The sequence below is a fragment of the Macrobrachium nipponense genome, chromosome 18 (assembly GCF_015104395.2).
Source record: "Macrobrachium nipponense isolate FS-2020 chromosome 18, ASM1510439v2, whole genome shotgun sequence".
In the NCBI taxonomy this organism is placed as follows: domain Eukaryota; kingdom Metazoa; phylum Arthropoda; class Malacostraca; order Decapoda; family Palaemonidae; genus Macrobrachium; species Macrobrachium nipponense.
This window is the reverse complement of record NC_087211.1, coordinates 23,088,298-23,105,797: the sequence shown is the minus strand read 5'-3', so window position 1 is coordinate 23,105,797 and position 17,500 is coordinate 23,088,298. Positions and strand designations below refer to the sequence as shown.

At 34.1% G+C, this 17,500-nt stretch overlaps 1 protein-coding gene across 5 annotated transcripts in view; it reads left to right on the top strand.

Annotated features, from left to right (window-relative positions):
* Window positions 1-17,500, top strand: part of LOC135196921 (receptor-type tyrosine-protein phosphatase eta-like) — a 416,919-nt gene that overhangs the window by 32,307 nt on the left and 367,112 nt on the right. For all 5 annotated transcript variants that reach the window (XM_064223752.1, XM_064223756.1, XM_064223753.1 and 2 more), the window contains exon 4: window positions 5,110-5,215. In XM_064223752.1, the coding sequence (XP_064079822.1) occupies window positions 5,110-5,215 (106 nt within the window). The remainder of the gene's footprint in view (window positions 1-5,109; window positions 5,216-17,500) is intronic.

The following is a 17,500-nucleotide window of genomic DNA, read 5'->3' as shown; positions in this document are numbered from 1 at the left end:
AGTGTGTCCATTTATACCAATAACCACTTCAGTATACACTCAGTGTTCAAAGTATGGGCACACATACAAAAAATGCCATGATAAAGCAGTATGTGCAGTAGACACCCATACTACTAATTGGAAATATATTAACTGGACAATCCCATCACGCTAAATCTAAGGAATGCTCCTTTTATCAATACAACACAGAGCTCCAGTTGTTGGTAAATAGAACAGGAATGTCAGTCAAAGAAGCTAGACTCGAGCTAAAAGTAAGAGGAGTCAGTAATCCATCTAAAAACCACTTTCGCGAATGTAACTAAAAGTCTAAATATCGATCACATTAATAACAAACAAGTTATATAGGCGTACAAACTAATTCTCATATCAATAATACTGAACCCCAAAACAAGCATGATGATATATCCATCAGTACCACTACTAACATTGAAGATTCAGATATCCATGGAAAAGTACTTCCAATGGAAGAGGAGTCAAATAATAATAATAATCGAACTGACAAAAAGAAAAAAAAATACTGAAACAAACCCCACCTAAGGGAAAAAAAGTGAATATTGAAAATTACAATCAGTCTAAAGAAACTCCAACTGCACCAGGAGAACAGTTTAAAAAAGATATTGTACTAACCTCATCACAAGTGGAAATACACAATTACCCTCAATCTCAATCAAACAGCCAACATCTGGATAGTAAAGAATCAATTAATCACTCTTTACAATTCCCAACAGAGAATACTAATGAAAATCATACCATTAAACCAAACCAAAAATATAACTATCACTCCCCAACCATCCACAAGACCCAAATATTCCACTAATAACAATAAAGCAAATAACCCCTCAAACCAACAGTCCAGATCTCTACAGAAAAGGACCAAAAGAATAACAAAACCAGAAATTTCTAAAGCTAGAAGATCAAATACTTCTGAACCAATGACTAACATCACCAAATATGCTTTGTCTTGTGGTTGTAATGAGTGCTTCATAGGTACATATAACCAACTAACCAACAAGACAGAGGACACAATACGAAATTGTATAGACAGTTTTATTAAATTAAGGAAATGCCCTTTAACACACTAACTTGAGGAACGAATTATGTTCTGAATCATTAAAATACAAAAAGGAAATTATAGAATAGAAATAGACTTATTAATATTCAATTATGAAAACAACTGCTGAATCTAATAACCAACATATAAATAAATACAACAATTAAAAAACCACAAATCAATTCAAATGCATATAAACTTCGAGACAAAGTAAAATCGGCAAGCAATTTACAGAATTTAACACCAATTCCTCCCAGTAATAGAATATAACATTATTCAATGGAATATAAATGGCCTCTTAACCCGACTACTTCTGGGTGAATAACAAAGAATCCTACGAGACCACAACCTAATATGTAGGTATATGCCTACAACAAATAGGATCTAACCCCCACAAACATTCGACAGTACAAAATTGCTTGTCATTCACCAACTGATGGTGGAAAACTAGGCAAAGCAATATATGTTCATAATAGTATCACCTATAGACTTTTAAACATACCATCACCATCATATCAGATAACGGCTATCAAATTATATATGCCGGATAAAAATATGATCACAGTTTGTAACTTATACAACCAACCAATTTTTAGCTCTAATTTCAGTGATCTACCAGCATTAATTGAGAATCTACATGAACCCCTACTTAAAGTAGGAGATGATTTTAACGCTCATAATACCCTTTGGGATAACAGTCACCCTGCTGATGCACCAGGAACAAACATAGAGAAATACGTATTGGAGCATGACCTATACTGCCTTAATGAAAGTGATGTGCCAACTTACTTCTCCAATACCCACTTAACCTTTTCTTCAGTAGAGATCTCGCTGTGCTCAGTCGACTTAGCTGAAAGACTTGAGTGGAACATCCTGGATGACTTGTATACCAGTGATCACTTCCCCATAGTCCTTAATTATTTAGATAATGATTTAATATTGCCACCTGTACAATATAGTATCCAAAGAGCAGATTGGGACTTTTACAGTCTACATACCGAAATATACCACCATTTCTGCATATCCAAAACCACAATACAATATGTGAATTCTTCACGGATTTCATGATAAATTCTGTTGATAAAAGCATATCTAAAACAAGGCCACACTCAAATAAATCCCCTGTCCCATGCGAAAATTTGTAATATCTGAGGAAATCTCATCATGGAACAATTATATATCCAGCTTGTCAACAAATACATCTATGAAAGATATTTGGCAAAAAATAAAGAAAATTAACCGAAAATATATAAGACAGCCAAGCAGTGCAATAAACCAAAATTGGAAACTATATATCATGACCCATATGAAATCTTTTTCTGGATTATGTGATTCCCTTGCTCCTTAAGTCTCAGAAGATTTTGAATTTAATATCAGTGCAGCTTGAAACTGTCAAGTGTAAAAGAAATTTACCAAACAATAAGTCGGGGATTTTACAGTCCAGATGAAGGCCTGAGAGTACTACTTATCATATATATCTTCATCCCAAATAGAAACGCATGACTTACATTGTTCATGACAAGCGGACAAAAACCGTTGGGACCACGATGCTTTACAGGAGGCCTTTGAGAAGAAAGAAATTGAATTATCCCCAGGAAACAAACTTCTCACCCGTTTCTTAGTCCCAAGCAACTAGTCCAAACAAATTCAGTAACTTGAATAAGTAAGCAACAGCTGCCGGTAAGTAATGACTTGGGATCACAGGATGGCCTTATCTGCCATTAGAGCCAGATCCTGATGAGTCAAATTCTTATCCGTGAAGTCTGTTGGACAGCAAATTCAACATTCATCCAGATGTTATGAGTGTATTTAAAAAAGCCAATAAAAAAGTATAAGGTAAATTTGTAGTCATTCGTTTACCAAATAGAATGATTACGAATTTACCCTGCATTGATGGTGATGAGAAGGGGCCTAGAGTGGATTTCATCTTGTATTTTTGAGATGGAACCAAATCTTGTCTCTAGGGATGGATGCACACACAAGAAATTCTTTTGTCAGTAGTAGTAAGAAGTGGGAGTATCGGTACTTTTGCTCATAGATAATCTTGGTGAGTAATAAGAGAAAAAGAATATAGGCAATAATTGTGAAGTAAGATAACAGAACAGTGTGTGAATAGCACTGGGGATGACTGATGATTGTAGGTTTAATAATTGATTACAAAATAGTATAGATAAGGTGTGCAGGATAGTGAAAGAATCTTATTGTTTGTTTGACAATGAAGGAAGTTCCACAGAGGAGAGAAAGTAGTTTGCCATATAAGTAAATGACAAGACAGTGAAGGTACCAGAGACTAAGGTTAGAGAACGTAATGACTAAAGCTTTGCCGCACATTTGGAAATGAAGTATACCAAGAAGGTGGTCTGGAATCTTTTAGTTCAAATGGGAAATACACTTACATCATGAAAATGAAGAGCATGCTGGGTATTTTTATTGAAGAATATGAAATATCACATGAAACTTTTTTTATGCAATTTAATCGTAATGGTAAACTAAAAGTTTCTGTTACTAAGTAATGCTGATGAATTATTGCACCCCTTTATAGACAGAAAAAATGTCCAGTATCAGAGGTGTAAAATTCCACACAATGTGGGAATTGTAAAGAAAATATCAAGTAGATAAGTAGCCAGAGTACATAGCTTGTCAGTCTAACTAGTATGTTATATCAGTGTTTTACATTATAATAATTATAACTGATTTCTGTGCAAATCGTAGCTCTTTTGATGAGGTTCATCCAATAGTACTAAAATGCAATACTGTCCCTGGTTCATCATTTCCTGTTTCTTTTCTGTTTGTGTGAATTTTAAATGCATAGTATATATCTCAAGTTATAGCCCATTAGAGTATTTAACATGTTAGATAACTGTTGACTTGAGAAGTTTTGAAATCACACTGATGAAATAATGATGATGAAGATAATAAATGTTTTGAGATAATCCTTCTGCAACTCAAAATTTTCACAAATCTGATAGTACTCTTCAATCCCTGGTGGGGTCTTATTAGTGAAGGTCTGCATAAAAAAAAATGTATTGCGGTCAACTGAAGTTCTCTCCTGTGTAGCAGCAATTGATAGAAAGGAAGTTGCATTTTCCATTCCCCTTCACTGTATTTTTGAAATAAATTTAATGGGAATTTTTTGTCTCCATATTTATTACCACCTCCAACAAGGACTTTCAATATGTTGAGTTTTTCTTTTGATCTTTCTGTTCGTCAGCAGTGTGTCTAGAGTACTAATAAACTGGTTTGTGAAAAAGGTTCATCAAGTGAACATTTAGGTTTGGTTCTGAGGAATTTCTCCTGTTTCCTCTTCATTGTTATTTCACAGATAAGTATGTAAGGAGAATGACATGTACAGCTGCCAGCTGTATATGTGAAAGAAAATATAAACCATTCCGAGAATGATATTTTAGTAAGTTTATGACTTGCATATATCTAAGTAGTACTCAGTAGAACATTGTAATGATGCAGGGTGTTTTAGTAACGTATGCCAATATCACGGTTGTTTTAGTTATAAGTATTAGTCGTATTCAGCATGTCTACACACTGTGAAAAAATTGCCAGATGTCATTAAATTGTTAGATGTAATGAAATTGACAAATGTCATTATCTTATTAAATAAAGGTCCATGGAATAGAATGCTTCCATGCGAAAGAGATACAAGCAGGGTCAAAGAAAAGACATCCAGTTACAGATGAAAAGAATTCAGAATCTTGATCTAAACCGAATGTGAAAACGTTTGCATTCTGGAGTTCTCTCTGGTTTAAATTCTTATATAGCTGAACATTTATCCTTTCTGATTTGGAGTCTTAAAGAGCGATATTAGTTTAGAAAAAAAAAAAATACAGAATTATGTCCATGTAGAAAATTTGGTTCTGGGGATTTCATCATGAAAAGATGTATTGCATGTAAACATTGAAAAATAGGAATACTATATGTAGAATATATTTTAAAAGTTTTTACTGTAACCAGTTTCTGCAGTTTACACATCAGATCTGGCCCTTTTCACCAAACAATCAAAAATATGTATTGTGAATTACAGTATCATTTCTTTTTTTCTCTAGATCCCGCCATTCCACCTCCTCCTCCTCAGAACGTCAACGCCACATTGACAGCAAATGAAAGCACAGCTTTCGTCACCTGGGATCCAGTTGAAGGTCATATAGATAAGTAAGTTTATTTCTTATTCCTTTTCCAGTTTATACTTGACAGTGCAGTACGTATATTGTGCTGACGATTTCTAAATGGAATGTTTGGGGGTCCCCTAGGAAGGCTAAGAAACTATACAATGTGCTTTCAGCATTTTTTTGTTGCGTGTGTGTGTGTTTGTGTTTTACCATCTGATAGCTTTGGGACCCTTGAGGCCTCATGTCAAAGTTAGTCGTTATTTGGTTAGCTCTCATAAGTCATCATCTGTATTTTGTCCCTGGCCATTACAGATGTCTGTTTTTTGAATTCATTACTCAAGGTTATGGTGTAGATTAAATTTAATCATTGTAGAAATAATGAGAAATCTCTGAAGTTTACTATAGTGTCTGATACTATTGTACCTTGCAGTATTTTGTATCACTGCAAATGCCTCAGTGTCTTACCTTCAGTGCAAATTTTTCAATAATTACTTTAGTTTATGGCTGGGATGAAATGTTGTAGCAGTAAGATAGTTTTGTATATAACTTTAGGAAGTTGTCTCCGTTTCTCTTAGTGAGCATCAAACCCAGTTGGCCCAGCAGGTAGTACTAGAATTAGGGTCCTGAGTTCATGTTAAGAGTAACTGTTGCCTTGTAGGTTAACACCTCTTTAGACAAAGGCTAGGTCTACAACAGAAAATTGTGGCCTCATTCCTGGGCATAAGGGCCTGCTGATAATCTCCTCCCCATCCTCTCTCAGAGAGGTGAGACAGGACTTAGTGTAATGGTTAGATGACTACTATCTCCTTGGAGTGATGTTACACACTTTCCCTCTGGAGATAGTTTATGTCTCAAACCATCAAGGGGAAGTCATTCATCTACACTCCAAGAGCTTAGGTTAGGTACTTGACCTAACTTAGCCTAGGCTAACCTTACTAAACCTGCATCTCAGTATCCTGGAACTTCTTGTCTCATGGCATCAACCAGAAGGTAGTCACTTGCTCTTCCAAGGGCTAGGTTTGGTACTTAACCCAACCTAGCCTAGCCTAAACTAAACCTATCCTAACCTGACCTAATCTGCACCTCAATAACCGAGGATAAGCATTCTGTTGTGTTGTTAGGAAACGGTACCACAGTAGTTCCTTAACAATATGGGTTGCGGATAGTGTCCTATCATCTGCTCAGTGGATGGTACGGGTGCATGGGTTTGCAGTAGCGCGCTCGGTACAGCAGTCGACTAGACATTTGGGGATGATGGATGTGTGACAGACAAATTTGGTCACTAGGGTCGGTGTTAGCAACAATTGGTGTTTACACCTCAACGTTTCAAAGAATTGTTTGATCTAGAATGACAGTCAATTAATCTTTCAATCTCGACATACAGTTGTTGCTATCCAGCTCTATTTTTACAAACCGTGGGCACTACAGCCATTGACCATACCACATTGAAAATATGGCTTCTCGTCCAGTCAGCGAGGTTTAGCAATGATTGGGTCTGGTCAGTATGTGGATAAGTGATCTGGAGTACTGGATTCTGATGACATCTAGGAGACATTTTTGGCATCCATGGTCTGAAACGTTGGGGCTATAATTCACAGTACCCGTGTCTCTGGTGCCCAGCTGTGTCCCCTATAATGCTCCTGATTAGCTAGTGATAAACTGGTCACAGGGCTGGAAACTGATGAGTATCTTCCCAACACTCAGAGAGTACACATCTCCGCTCCAACCTCTCTTGACGAAAATGTCTTTTGAAAGTTATAATTTGCATTACACCTCAGTTTTACCCTAAGAAAAGTAGTTTTTTTTTTTCCAATTTCATCACTAAACATCGTTAAGCAAATGATTTAAGGAATTATGTACTTCAGTAAACCTAATGCTAAGTAAGTATAGTGAAGTAAACATGACATTTTTAATATAAAATATATTCTTTAATTCCTTACATGACATGGCAGTGCATTCATCAGTTATTGTCTTGTGTCTCATACAGTATCGCTGCTTAAATGTCATGGATGACAATGCTACCAAAAAATTATAGGTAGGTCTATCAATATGGAATATGGAGATAACAAGCAAGATATTAAGAAGATTAAAATTAGCCGGAATGCGCACAGACAATAGCCTGCCCCAGCAACCACCCAGCTCAACTGTACACATTCCTTACTTCTAGAGGAATGTCTTGCTTTTGCTTGTTGTTATTGTCAACCATGTTTAGTCACCAATTGATTGTATTTAAACATCAGAAAGGACAAGAAATATTACTTGATTGACTGCACATTGACATTTATTGAAGATCAACACACACACACACACACACACACACACATATATATATATATTCATATTCATATTCATATTCATAGCAGCACCTTTACCTACGAATTTAATTTGTCCCGTGGCAGAGCACGTAGCTCAATTGGCTTGCACATCAAATCAATTTTACGCATTGAAAATACGAAAATGCCCTTAATCCGTTCCAACCCTCAAAATGTTTCTTGTTATCAAATAAGAAAAATACACTTCTACATAACAAATATTGTATTTAATTGTATTTAAAAAATAATAGAAAGAGTATGTAAAGATATAATAAAGTTTTTACAGTGTGGTGGTGTTCAAGTTACGATAATTTGTCTTACGATAATCCGATTTTACGAGAGGCCGAATTACAATAGCCTAACTTTATCCCATCTTCTACTTTAATAAGTTAAAAAAAAACAGCAAAAGAGAATGATGAAAGTATTGTTTTAACGTCATACCCGTTGCGTAAATGTGTACAGCCGTGAACAACTGAACAAGAAAGAAACTACTTTTTTTAGCTAGGTACAATAAGCGCTTCAGTGGCGTGGTTGGTATGGTATTGGCGTCCCACCTCGGTGTTCGCGGGTTCGATTCTCGGCCATTCCATTGAGGAGTGAGAGATGTGTATGTCTGGTGCTAGAAGTTCACTCTCGATGTGGTTCGGAAGTTACGTAAAGCCGTTGGTCCCATAGCTGAATAACCACTGGTTCCATGCAACGTAAAAGCACCAGACAAACAAACAATAACATCCGTTTGGCTTGTATTTCAAGCATCTTATGATAGTAAACAATTACCGTAGTTATAGTATAAATGATGTTATGTAGAATAGGACGGAGATATTTTTATGTAATAACTTTCTTTGCAATAGATCAAAGATCAACAAGGAAATATACTGTTAAATTTAAACCTACTTGTAGCTGAAGCTGAGAAAACTGTTCAAGCTGCTAATGACTATTATCGTGCATCGGCAACAAGGATAAAACTCCCGTAAATTTTGGCATCAAACTTGATTGTAGATAAAATTAAGCGAAAATAATTTTAATCAAAACTACTGGGCATAAAAGAACACAGTTTACTGTTGTTTTCACGCTAATAAAAGGTAAATAATGTAAAGCTCGCATTTCGATGAAATAAAGTGAAAATACTGAATGGAATCACGTAATTCTTTAATTTAGTTTACAATCACAACGAGACTTATTTGAGTCATATTTCGACTTAAAAACACGTCGTTTAACGAAAAATGACCTTGTCTCATATAGGTCAGGTATCTAAATACCTATGCATTTATGCTAACTAGAAACAAGAAACGCACAGAATTGAGTTAAATACGGCAAAATAAACTCATATTCGTCATCAGGCAGTTTCCAAACCAAAACATTGACCACTATGTTAGTAGTAGTTTATAACACAATAATATGAGAATAGTACATATAATATTTTTGGATACAGCGAAGTAACATATAACATTTTAAAAGATTCATGGAAAAGATGCATATTTACTCTTTCTCTTTGCTAATCTTAATTTTCATCACTACGCCATGTACGTAGCAGCAGCATCTTGAGCTCATATTTCAATTTTTTGCTTGTGTAACAAAGCAAAAAATCAACTGAGTGACGACTCGTACCTTGGAAAACTTGTACGTACATTAATTCATTCATAGGTCAAGGTATGCATATATATATATATATATATATATATATGATCTATATATATATAGTATATATATTTATATCATATATATATACATGGACCCCCTGTATTCGCGTTCTCCGGATTTGCGGACTCACACATTCGCTGATTTCTCTTGGGAACGTTTCCCCGCCCCGCATTATTCGCAGAAAAGTTCGCACATTCACTGTAGTTTTCTATAAGAAATATCCACAAATTCTTGATTTTTTTTACCAATTTCATCATTAAATGCACTTTTTGTGATAAAAATATTTAAAAAACCAATTATAAACATTTTTAGTGGGTTTTTCTTGAGTTTTAACTAACAAAATAGGCTGTTTTTAGCATTTTTATAGGAGTTCCAAACATTTGCGCGTTCTAACTATTCCCGGGGGGGCCGCGGTTCTGGTACGCATCCCCACAAATATGGGGAGCACTATATATTATATATATATATATATATATATATATATATATATATATATATGATATATATATATATATATATATATAATATATATATATATATATATATATATAGATCTTATATCTATATCTATATCTATATCTATATCTATATCTATATATATATCTATTTATATATATATAATAGAATATATATATATATATATAATATTATATATATATCTATTCTATACTATAATCTTATCTATAATCTATATCTATATCTATATCTATATCTATATCTATATATTATATATATATATATATATATATATATATATATATATAATATATATATATATATATATATATTAATCTATATCTATATCTATATCCTATATCTCTATATATCTATATATATATTATCTATATCTAAAAAATATTCCCCCCCCCCCCCCCCCCTATATATATATATATAATATATATATATAATAATATTTATCTATACACATACATACATACATACTACATACATACATAGGTCATCCCCGGTTACGACGGGGGCTCTGTTCTTGAGATGTGTTGTAAGCCGGAACATCATAAAAAATCCTAAGAAAACCTTCCTTTAATGCTATGGGTGCATTGAAAACTATGTAAACTGCCTTCTTATTGCATTTTTCATAAAAAAAACATCAAATATTGATTATTTTGCATTTTTGGTGTCATATTTCTTCTTGCGAGATCAGCATTGTAGGCGTCATAACCCAGGAAATAATTTGTGATGAATATAATTGGAAAGCGCCATAACCTCGGAACATTGTAAGCCGAACCCGTCGTATATATATATATATATATATATATATATATATATATATATATACATATATATTTATGTACATATATATATATATATTTATATACATATATATATATATATATATATATATATATACATAATATATACATATATATATATTAGGGCTTGTGCCTTGTATGATAAGGCGCCCTATGAGGTAATGTTAGACTAGCGATAATCTATACGCTAAGTCGATTGGTATTGCACTTCCATCTTCAATGGAGTGTCTGGGGTTTTGTAGATCACTTACGAAGTTGGTATTATCTTTACGACGATGTGTTAAACTCATGGTTCGGTGAGGTTCTTGTAGAAAACACAAGGTATAAAAATAGTATATTCTTCTGAAGTTTTACATGATGAAGATCAGGTATGATCGTACAAGTCTTCTATGACGATAGCTTGATCGCTTCTGCCAATGATGATGGCTAATCCTATTCCTCTACATGATAAAGCTTAGGTAAAGAGGTACAGGTCTTCTAATGACGATAGCTAACTCTCTTCTGCCAATGATGATGGCTAATCCTATTCCTCTACATGATAAAGCTTAGGTAAAGAGGTACAGGTCTTCTAATGACGATAGCTAACTCTCTTCTGCCTGTCTACCATCTCTGTTACAAGTTATGAAGGAACAGACAGTAGTTCGAACATATGAACATACTATCAGATGACATAGTTTCATACGAACACACAATCAAATGAGACACGCTACAGATCACGTAGGCCGTTTGAATAATAGGTCGGGGTAGTTGTCTCAAGCAGGGAGCTTGGACTAATGTTTATAAACAATTGAATGACTACAGGTGACGGCATGTTATCTTAGCCTACATACTTATTGTATACGTCATCTTTAGCGTCTCTAGTCTGATCACATTCCTGCAAGCAATCTGGTTGACCTCTTTAGTTTTAGACTTTTATATATATGGACTAACATTCCATATTTTTATTATGTAAACACTTACATTAGCTCGGTCAGCTACCAAAACCAGCTACTGAATATTACTCAAACTTGACTTGCATCTGACTTATAGGAGTGTGATACAGACACTATGTGAATATATATATATATATATAAGTAAATAAAAATTCATTGTGTACATGAATTGATTCAAGTAATAAAATATAAAACAATGATATTGGTAAATAATAGTGATCACATGATATATATAATGATACAGTTTTTCACTTCATCTCTTTAAGATACTTATGCTACAGAAAATACTAATGTACTCTGATAATTGCATAGAATGAAGATTAACATGATAAAAATCATATTTTAACTGATAAAAAATATCATATATGAATTGATAAAATTATTAATGTTTATGCTGATTGATTCGTTGATTTCTGATTCATTAATCAATATACTAACTCATATATAACTGCAGATATTGGGAAGATAAAAGGTAACAGATTGATTATAGGCTACCTGATTTGTTTATACATTGGTATATGGATTCATATAATTATGATTAATATATGTGCACTTTAAATAGATTCCTATTGCGTACACGCAAAAATATATTTAGATTCTGTTATTTATGATCATTTATATAAGAGATTCCTATTGCGTACACGCAAAGATATATTTCGACTCTGTTATTTATGATCAATTATATATAAGATACATGATACTTTATATATATAGGATACATGACACTTCATATATATAGGATACATGACCGAGGTTATACTACTTCACTTTTAACTAGCTTTCGAACAACTTTTCGTCCATTACACAGTTCCAGACAACCACCTTTAGCCAATTGAAACGGCCTTTTCAATGGTTAAAACAAGGGGAAAATTTGCCTGGGCGGGTCCAACGTTCTATTTTGCGCTCATACTTATTCTCTGCATCCTAAGCTACACGATTCCGTTCGCGATGAATAGATCATCCCAGCACGAGTCCTTCGCCAGCAAAGTAGAGTTGAATATCCTTCGGGTCGTAATTGTCGGAAGTATGTCCCTTTTTGTAGTCGAATTCCGACAGCCGCTGGAGCGTTCCGCATTAAAACGAGATTAACGACGAGATACGGTGTCGGTCGAAGAAGTCCATGAAATTCCTTTCACATTGTAGGCGGTTGTTACTTGACTGTAGTCGTCCGCTGCGACGAACGATTTTTTGAAGTTGCTATGTGAAACTCTCGTACTGCAGGATACTGTAACCGGTTCCATTAATCAGCCTGCAAGTGAAATTATACTTGTCACAAGGGCAAAGTAAATTCAGACGACATCCAAATACAGGGAGGGAAGAGAGCCATTTAGACCAGACTTAACCCACATGAATTCGCTGATATTTCGGAATTCAAAAGAGTCCGCTGTACAAACTTTTTTATCCATGGCATTAACAATGAGTGAACCTATCCAGGTCTATGATGACTTGTAAAAATATCCAGAATTATAAAAAATAAATAGATATCAATACGAATCTCAAAGAAAATTCGATATTACTGGTAGTAAGTTACTAGACAAAGAAGTGGAAAATGGAGCTATTTGTAAGATTGCCAGGCAGCATAAGAGTCAAAGAGAATATTAATCATGATTCTATGTGCCCTAAACAAAAGTTTCATATTCAATTTTCTCGTGCGCATCCTCTGAGGTTAATTTTTTTAAAAACTTTATTAATAGGTAGGAGATGCAACGAAAAAAACCCACTATGTAACTAATTTCTAAATAAACTTTGGGTTTTTCAAGAAAATGTGACATTTTCCCATGAATGTTTACTTGGATTGTAATAAGCTAATGTTGCAAGTAAATAATCCATATCCATATCGTGATACTTCTAAATGTCTATGAGGTTCAGAAAAAATTAATTCATTTTGATGTTATAGAAATTCTATTTCCTTATTTTGTTTTATTAATTTAAAATGATTGCAAGTCCTTAACTAATTGCATTACACACACGGATAAGAATATGTTATGTGGCCTGTCATGTGACCTATGAACCACATGTGAAGTTCATGAACTAAGCATTCCTTTCTCCAGTCAATCTGCTTTTGCAAGCAGAGACGACACACAGATGAAGCCTGTGTAAGCAGATTATTGAGGTTAAAAGGAACAAATGCTGATACGGCAATGATGACGTCGTCACTTGGCAGGAGATTGCTCTCAGCCAGCTAAGAGTTACGTTACTTGCTGTAAGAGATACGACTTTAGTATTTTCAAATGATATTTTAGTGTTTTAATTCTCCACCCGCATGAGAAGAATGTCTGAAAAAAAAAAAACAACAGTACCAAAATTGAACAATATATTAGTTTCATGTTGGCATTATGTTAAATAAATATTCCTTATTCAAACTATATGAAAAAGGTTTCCATACAAATTCTATATATATTATTAGCCCTGTATAAGATTCATATAGGATTATTCCATAGATAACATTTTCACTTCTAGACTTCCTGACTTTAAAATCTCTTTTATTTTATTTTATTTATTTTATTTATTATTATTTTATTTATTTATTTATTTATTTAATTTCTTTTTTTTTTTTTTTTTTTTCATTGACTACGAATATAAATCACCGGGACAGACAATATGTCAGTAGATTTTGGATATGTGTTTGAACTTTTAGCTTATTTGTCATTACTAAAGCGTTAAGTTAGAGTTCAAATCTTTACGCATATATATTTGGATATTTAATGGTTACGTTTTGCTTATTGATATTATCGTGATTCCTTTTTATTATAATTTGTAACCCTTCCGACTTCTTACGGAGTGTATTATATTGACTCCACTTGTATCCATATTTATTTTATTTTTTTATATTTATTTATTTATATATTTTTTTATATATCTTTGATAAATTAATGGTTGGCTTGAATATGTGGAAAAGTGTTCTAGCGGCGTACCGTATAAGGCTACTTGCGGCATCAATTCTATAGATACAAGATATCAATGATAAAGGTATTTAAAACCGCGAGAACCGCTATAATCCAGTTCGGATCCAACATCACGAGTTGTAACTCGTAAGACATTGACACTTCCTATTTAATTATCCGTTATTCTACCAAACCGATTGACTCTGGGTGATCAAATATATTATTGGTTTTCTTAATGGAAAGGAATTCACACAACGTGTTAAGGAGATTATTATTGATTTACACCACCCGAGTCACAGATTATTATGTGTTGAATTCCATATTTACTGATTTAGCACTCATAAATATTCGTAACGCACTCAATTGCGGTGTTTGTTTTTAGTGCTATTAATTCTATATAACGTGTCAAGGAACTATTAACACTAAGAAGTGTTTATTCCCTCTGTCAGACTCGTAATTCTGTTAATAATTCTACGTATATTCTTTCAAGGATTGATTTGGCACAGGATAGGCTCCTAAACTGACAGGTGTCTTAGTGTATCCCTTGTTTTCATGACACGTGTTACAATTAGTTATGTGCTTTTTATATCTGTAAGCATTGTAGGCCAGTAAAATAGTGATTTGGCTTTCTGTGACATAGTAGGGAACCCTGGATGACGGAATGCAACCAGTTTATGACGATTGGTATGAAAAAGATTATTACTACTACCTGGTCATTATATATATAGTCATCTGCTGTGTTCTTCGGGTTTACCTCGTCACAGACCTACATATAATATTACATTTGATTACATTATTCTGATACACATACTTTAAATATACTTTTGCTTTAGGGTTTCTGCTCGAAGTGTGTATTGTTTATGCTTAGCCGCTGACCCTGTTTCCGTTTTCTTTCGAATGTTTATTGTTGGTGTTATTGCTGCTGACTCTGTTTCCGTTTCGAAGTGTTTATTGTTTGGGTTATGTCTGTTGACTCTTGCTTTGTTCAGTTTGTAACAGTTCTGCGCTCCAACCCAGATATTCAATGCTCGCGATCTCTTGGGTTAAGGGATTTTCTTGTTTAGATACGGTTTTACAATAGGCAACGGATGTTTCTATATCATTTAGTCCAATTAATGGTTCTTTGCTGTATGGTGCGGGATTGCGGGATAATGCGTCAGCTATGATATTTGCTTTCCCAGGTAGATATCTTATCTTGGCTCCAATAACCTGAATGATCATTTGTCACCGAGTTCCTTTTGGACTGTGATTAAAGCCTTTGAAAAAAACTCGGTAAAGGACTCATGTTCAGTAAGGACTTTATCAGGATAGCCATAGATTATGAACTTAAAATATACTAGTGAGTTAAAGATACCTAGCCCTTCCTTGCCTATTACTGCATATTTACTTTCAGAGGGCTTTAGTTTACGTGAATAAAAAGCTATAGGGAAGAACTGTTTATCATATTACTGAAGTAGTATCCCTCTTACCCCTTGGTCTGAGGCGTCTGTTGCAATAAAAAAAAATTCCTTATTTAAATCAGGGATTTTTAAGTTAGGTAAGCTGCATTTTCCGCTTTTAAGATATCGAACGCCTGTTGATGCTTTTCAGACCATAATAAATCTACGCTCTTCTTCGTAAGATCTGTTAAAGGAGCTGTCATGATTGAAGAGTTACATATTTACATACGATTGTAATACCCACTACAGCGCAAAAGTGCTGTATCCCCACCCCCTTTTACGTTAATAAGTACCGGAAAGTTATGAATAGCCGACACCTTTACCATGGACTACTTTTAAGACCTTGACCAGACACATTTAACCTAGATAAACATGTTCGGTTTTTAAAAACTCACATTTAGATATTTTACTCTGAGATTATTTGTCTTTGTCTCTGTAGCACTAGCTCTACTTTATGTGAATGTACTTCTAAGGTATTAGAAAAGATTACAAGATCATCCATATAGGCATGTAGGGTATCCCCTAAAAATCTCCAAACACTATATTGTAATTGGGGTGCAACGTAAGCCGGAGGCATACGTAAAAATTGATAATGTCCCCTGAGTGTGCTGAAAAAAACGGTGTATGAGGTACAATCACTTAGGTAATGGTATCAGGTAAAAGCCTTTAAGTAAGTCCATGTTGGTGAAAAAAAATTTATTCTAACCTAACAGAGATAAGATGTCGTCGGTACATCGCACTGGAAACTATCGGAAGTCGTTTCCTTGTTTAAGCGACAGAATCTACGCAGATACGCCAAGTCCGATCTTTTATGGCATGACATTTGAGGGAAAAATTATATGGGCTTATTTGATTTCCTAATGGCTCCTATTACTAACTTTTTTCAACTTCGTCATTTATCTCTATTTTGAAATTTCATTGAGAATCTATACGAAGGTACGTAAATAGCTTTATGTTTGTCCTTACACCGTGTTTTGTGTTAAATTACATCCGTTTTTTTTCCAGAGATCACTCGCCAGTGGAGAAACTTCCTGGTATTCAGGTAGAAAATTAAAAAAAAATCTGCTGAATCTCCTCTGCTTGAATGACTTTACGGATATTACTTTAGATAGATTATCAGAGAGATTCATCCACGACTGGTTGGGCGTGATTAAAAATTAGCAACAATAAAAAATGCGATATTTATAACTTCCGTATCCACGATATGTATACTTTTAGGGCTTTGTTCGCGGAAATCGTTATATTTCAGAGTGTCGGAAAGATTAAAATTTCATTTCCCAGCAAAGTCTTTTTTACACGCACTAAGACATTCGAGGTTGCATGCTTCTCGAGATTTTGCGTGCAAATTGCGACTGCGGTTGTGAGAATTCTGTTGGGTCATTTGAACAATGTTACGATTTATGAGACAAATGTATAGTTCCTTTATATAAGTTATTATTTGATTAACTGTCTCATTTTTGTTCAAACGGATTTTAATATGTTTGAAGGTTTATAGGATTTTCCTTTGATAAACACGCCTTATTTTGCAGGATGTAAGATAATATTTTGTATACCCCTAGATGAATCTTACAATTACACTAGATACAGATCAATTTTTTTTATAACTATAGAGGTATCTGTAAGCGCTCGCTTATCCGGACTTCTCATTAGGGAAGTTCGAACAACAGACGGTGAGTCCGTAAATACAAGATATTGCGTGTGCTAAAGAAATAAACAAGATATTCTAATTTTTACGGCGCGTACAGTTGGGCTTAATCCACCAGTATTTATTATAACTTAATGTATTAAAATTAAAACGAAAACCTGCTCTGATTACTTATACGGTCGTGTGTTTCATAGGAAAAATCC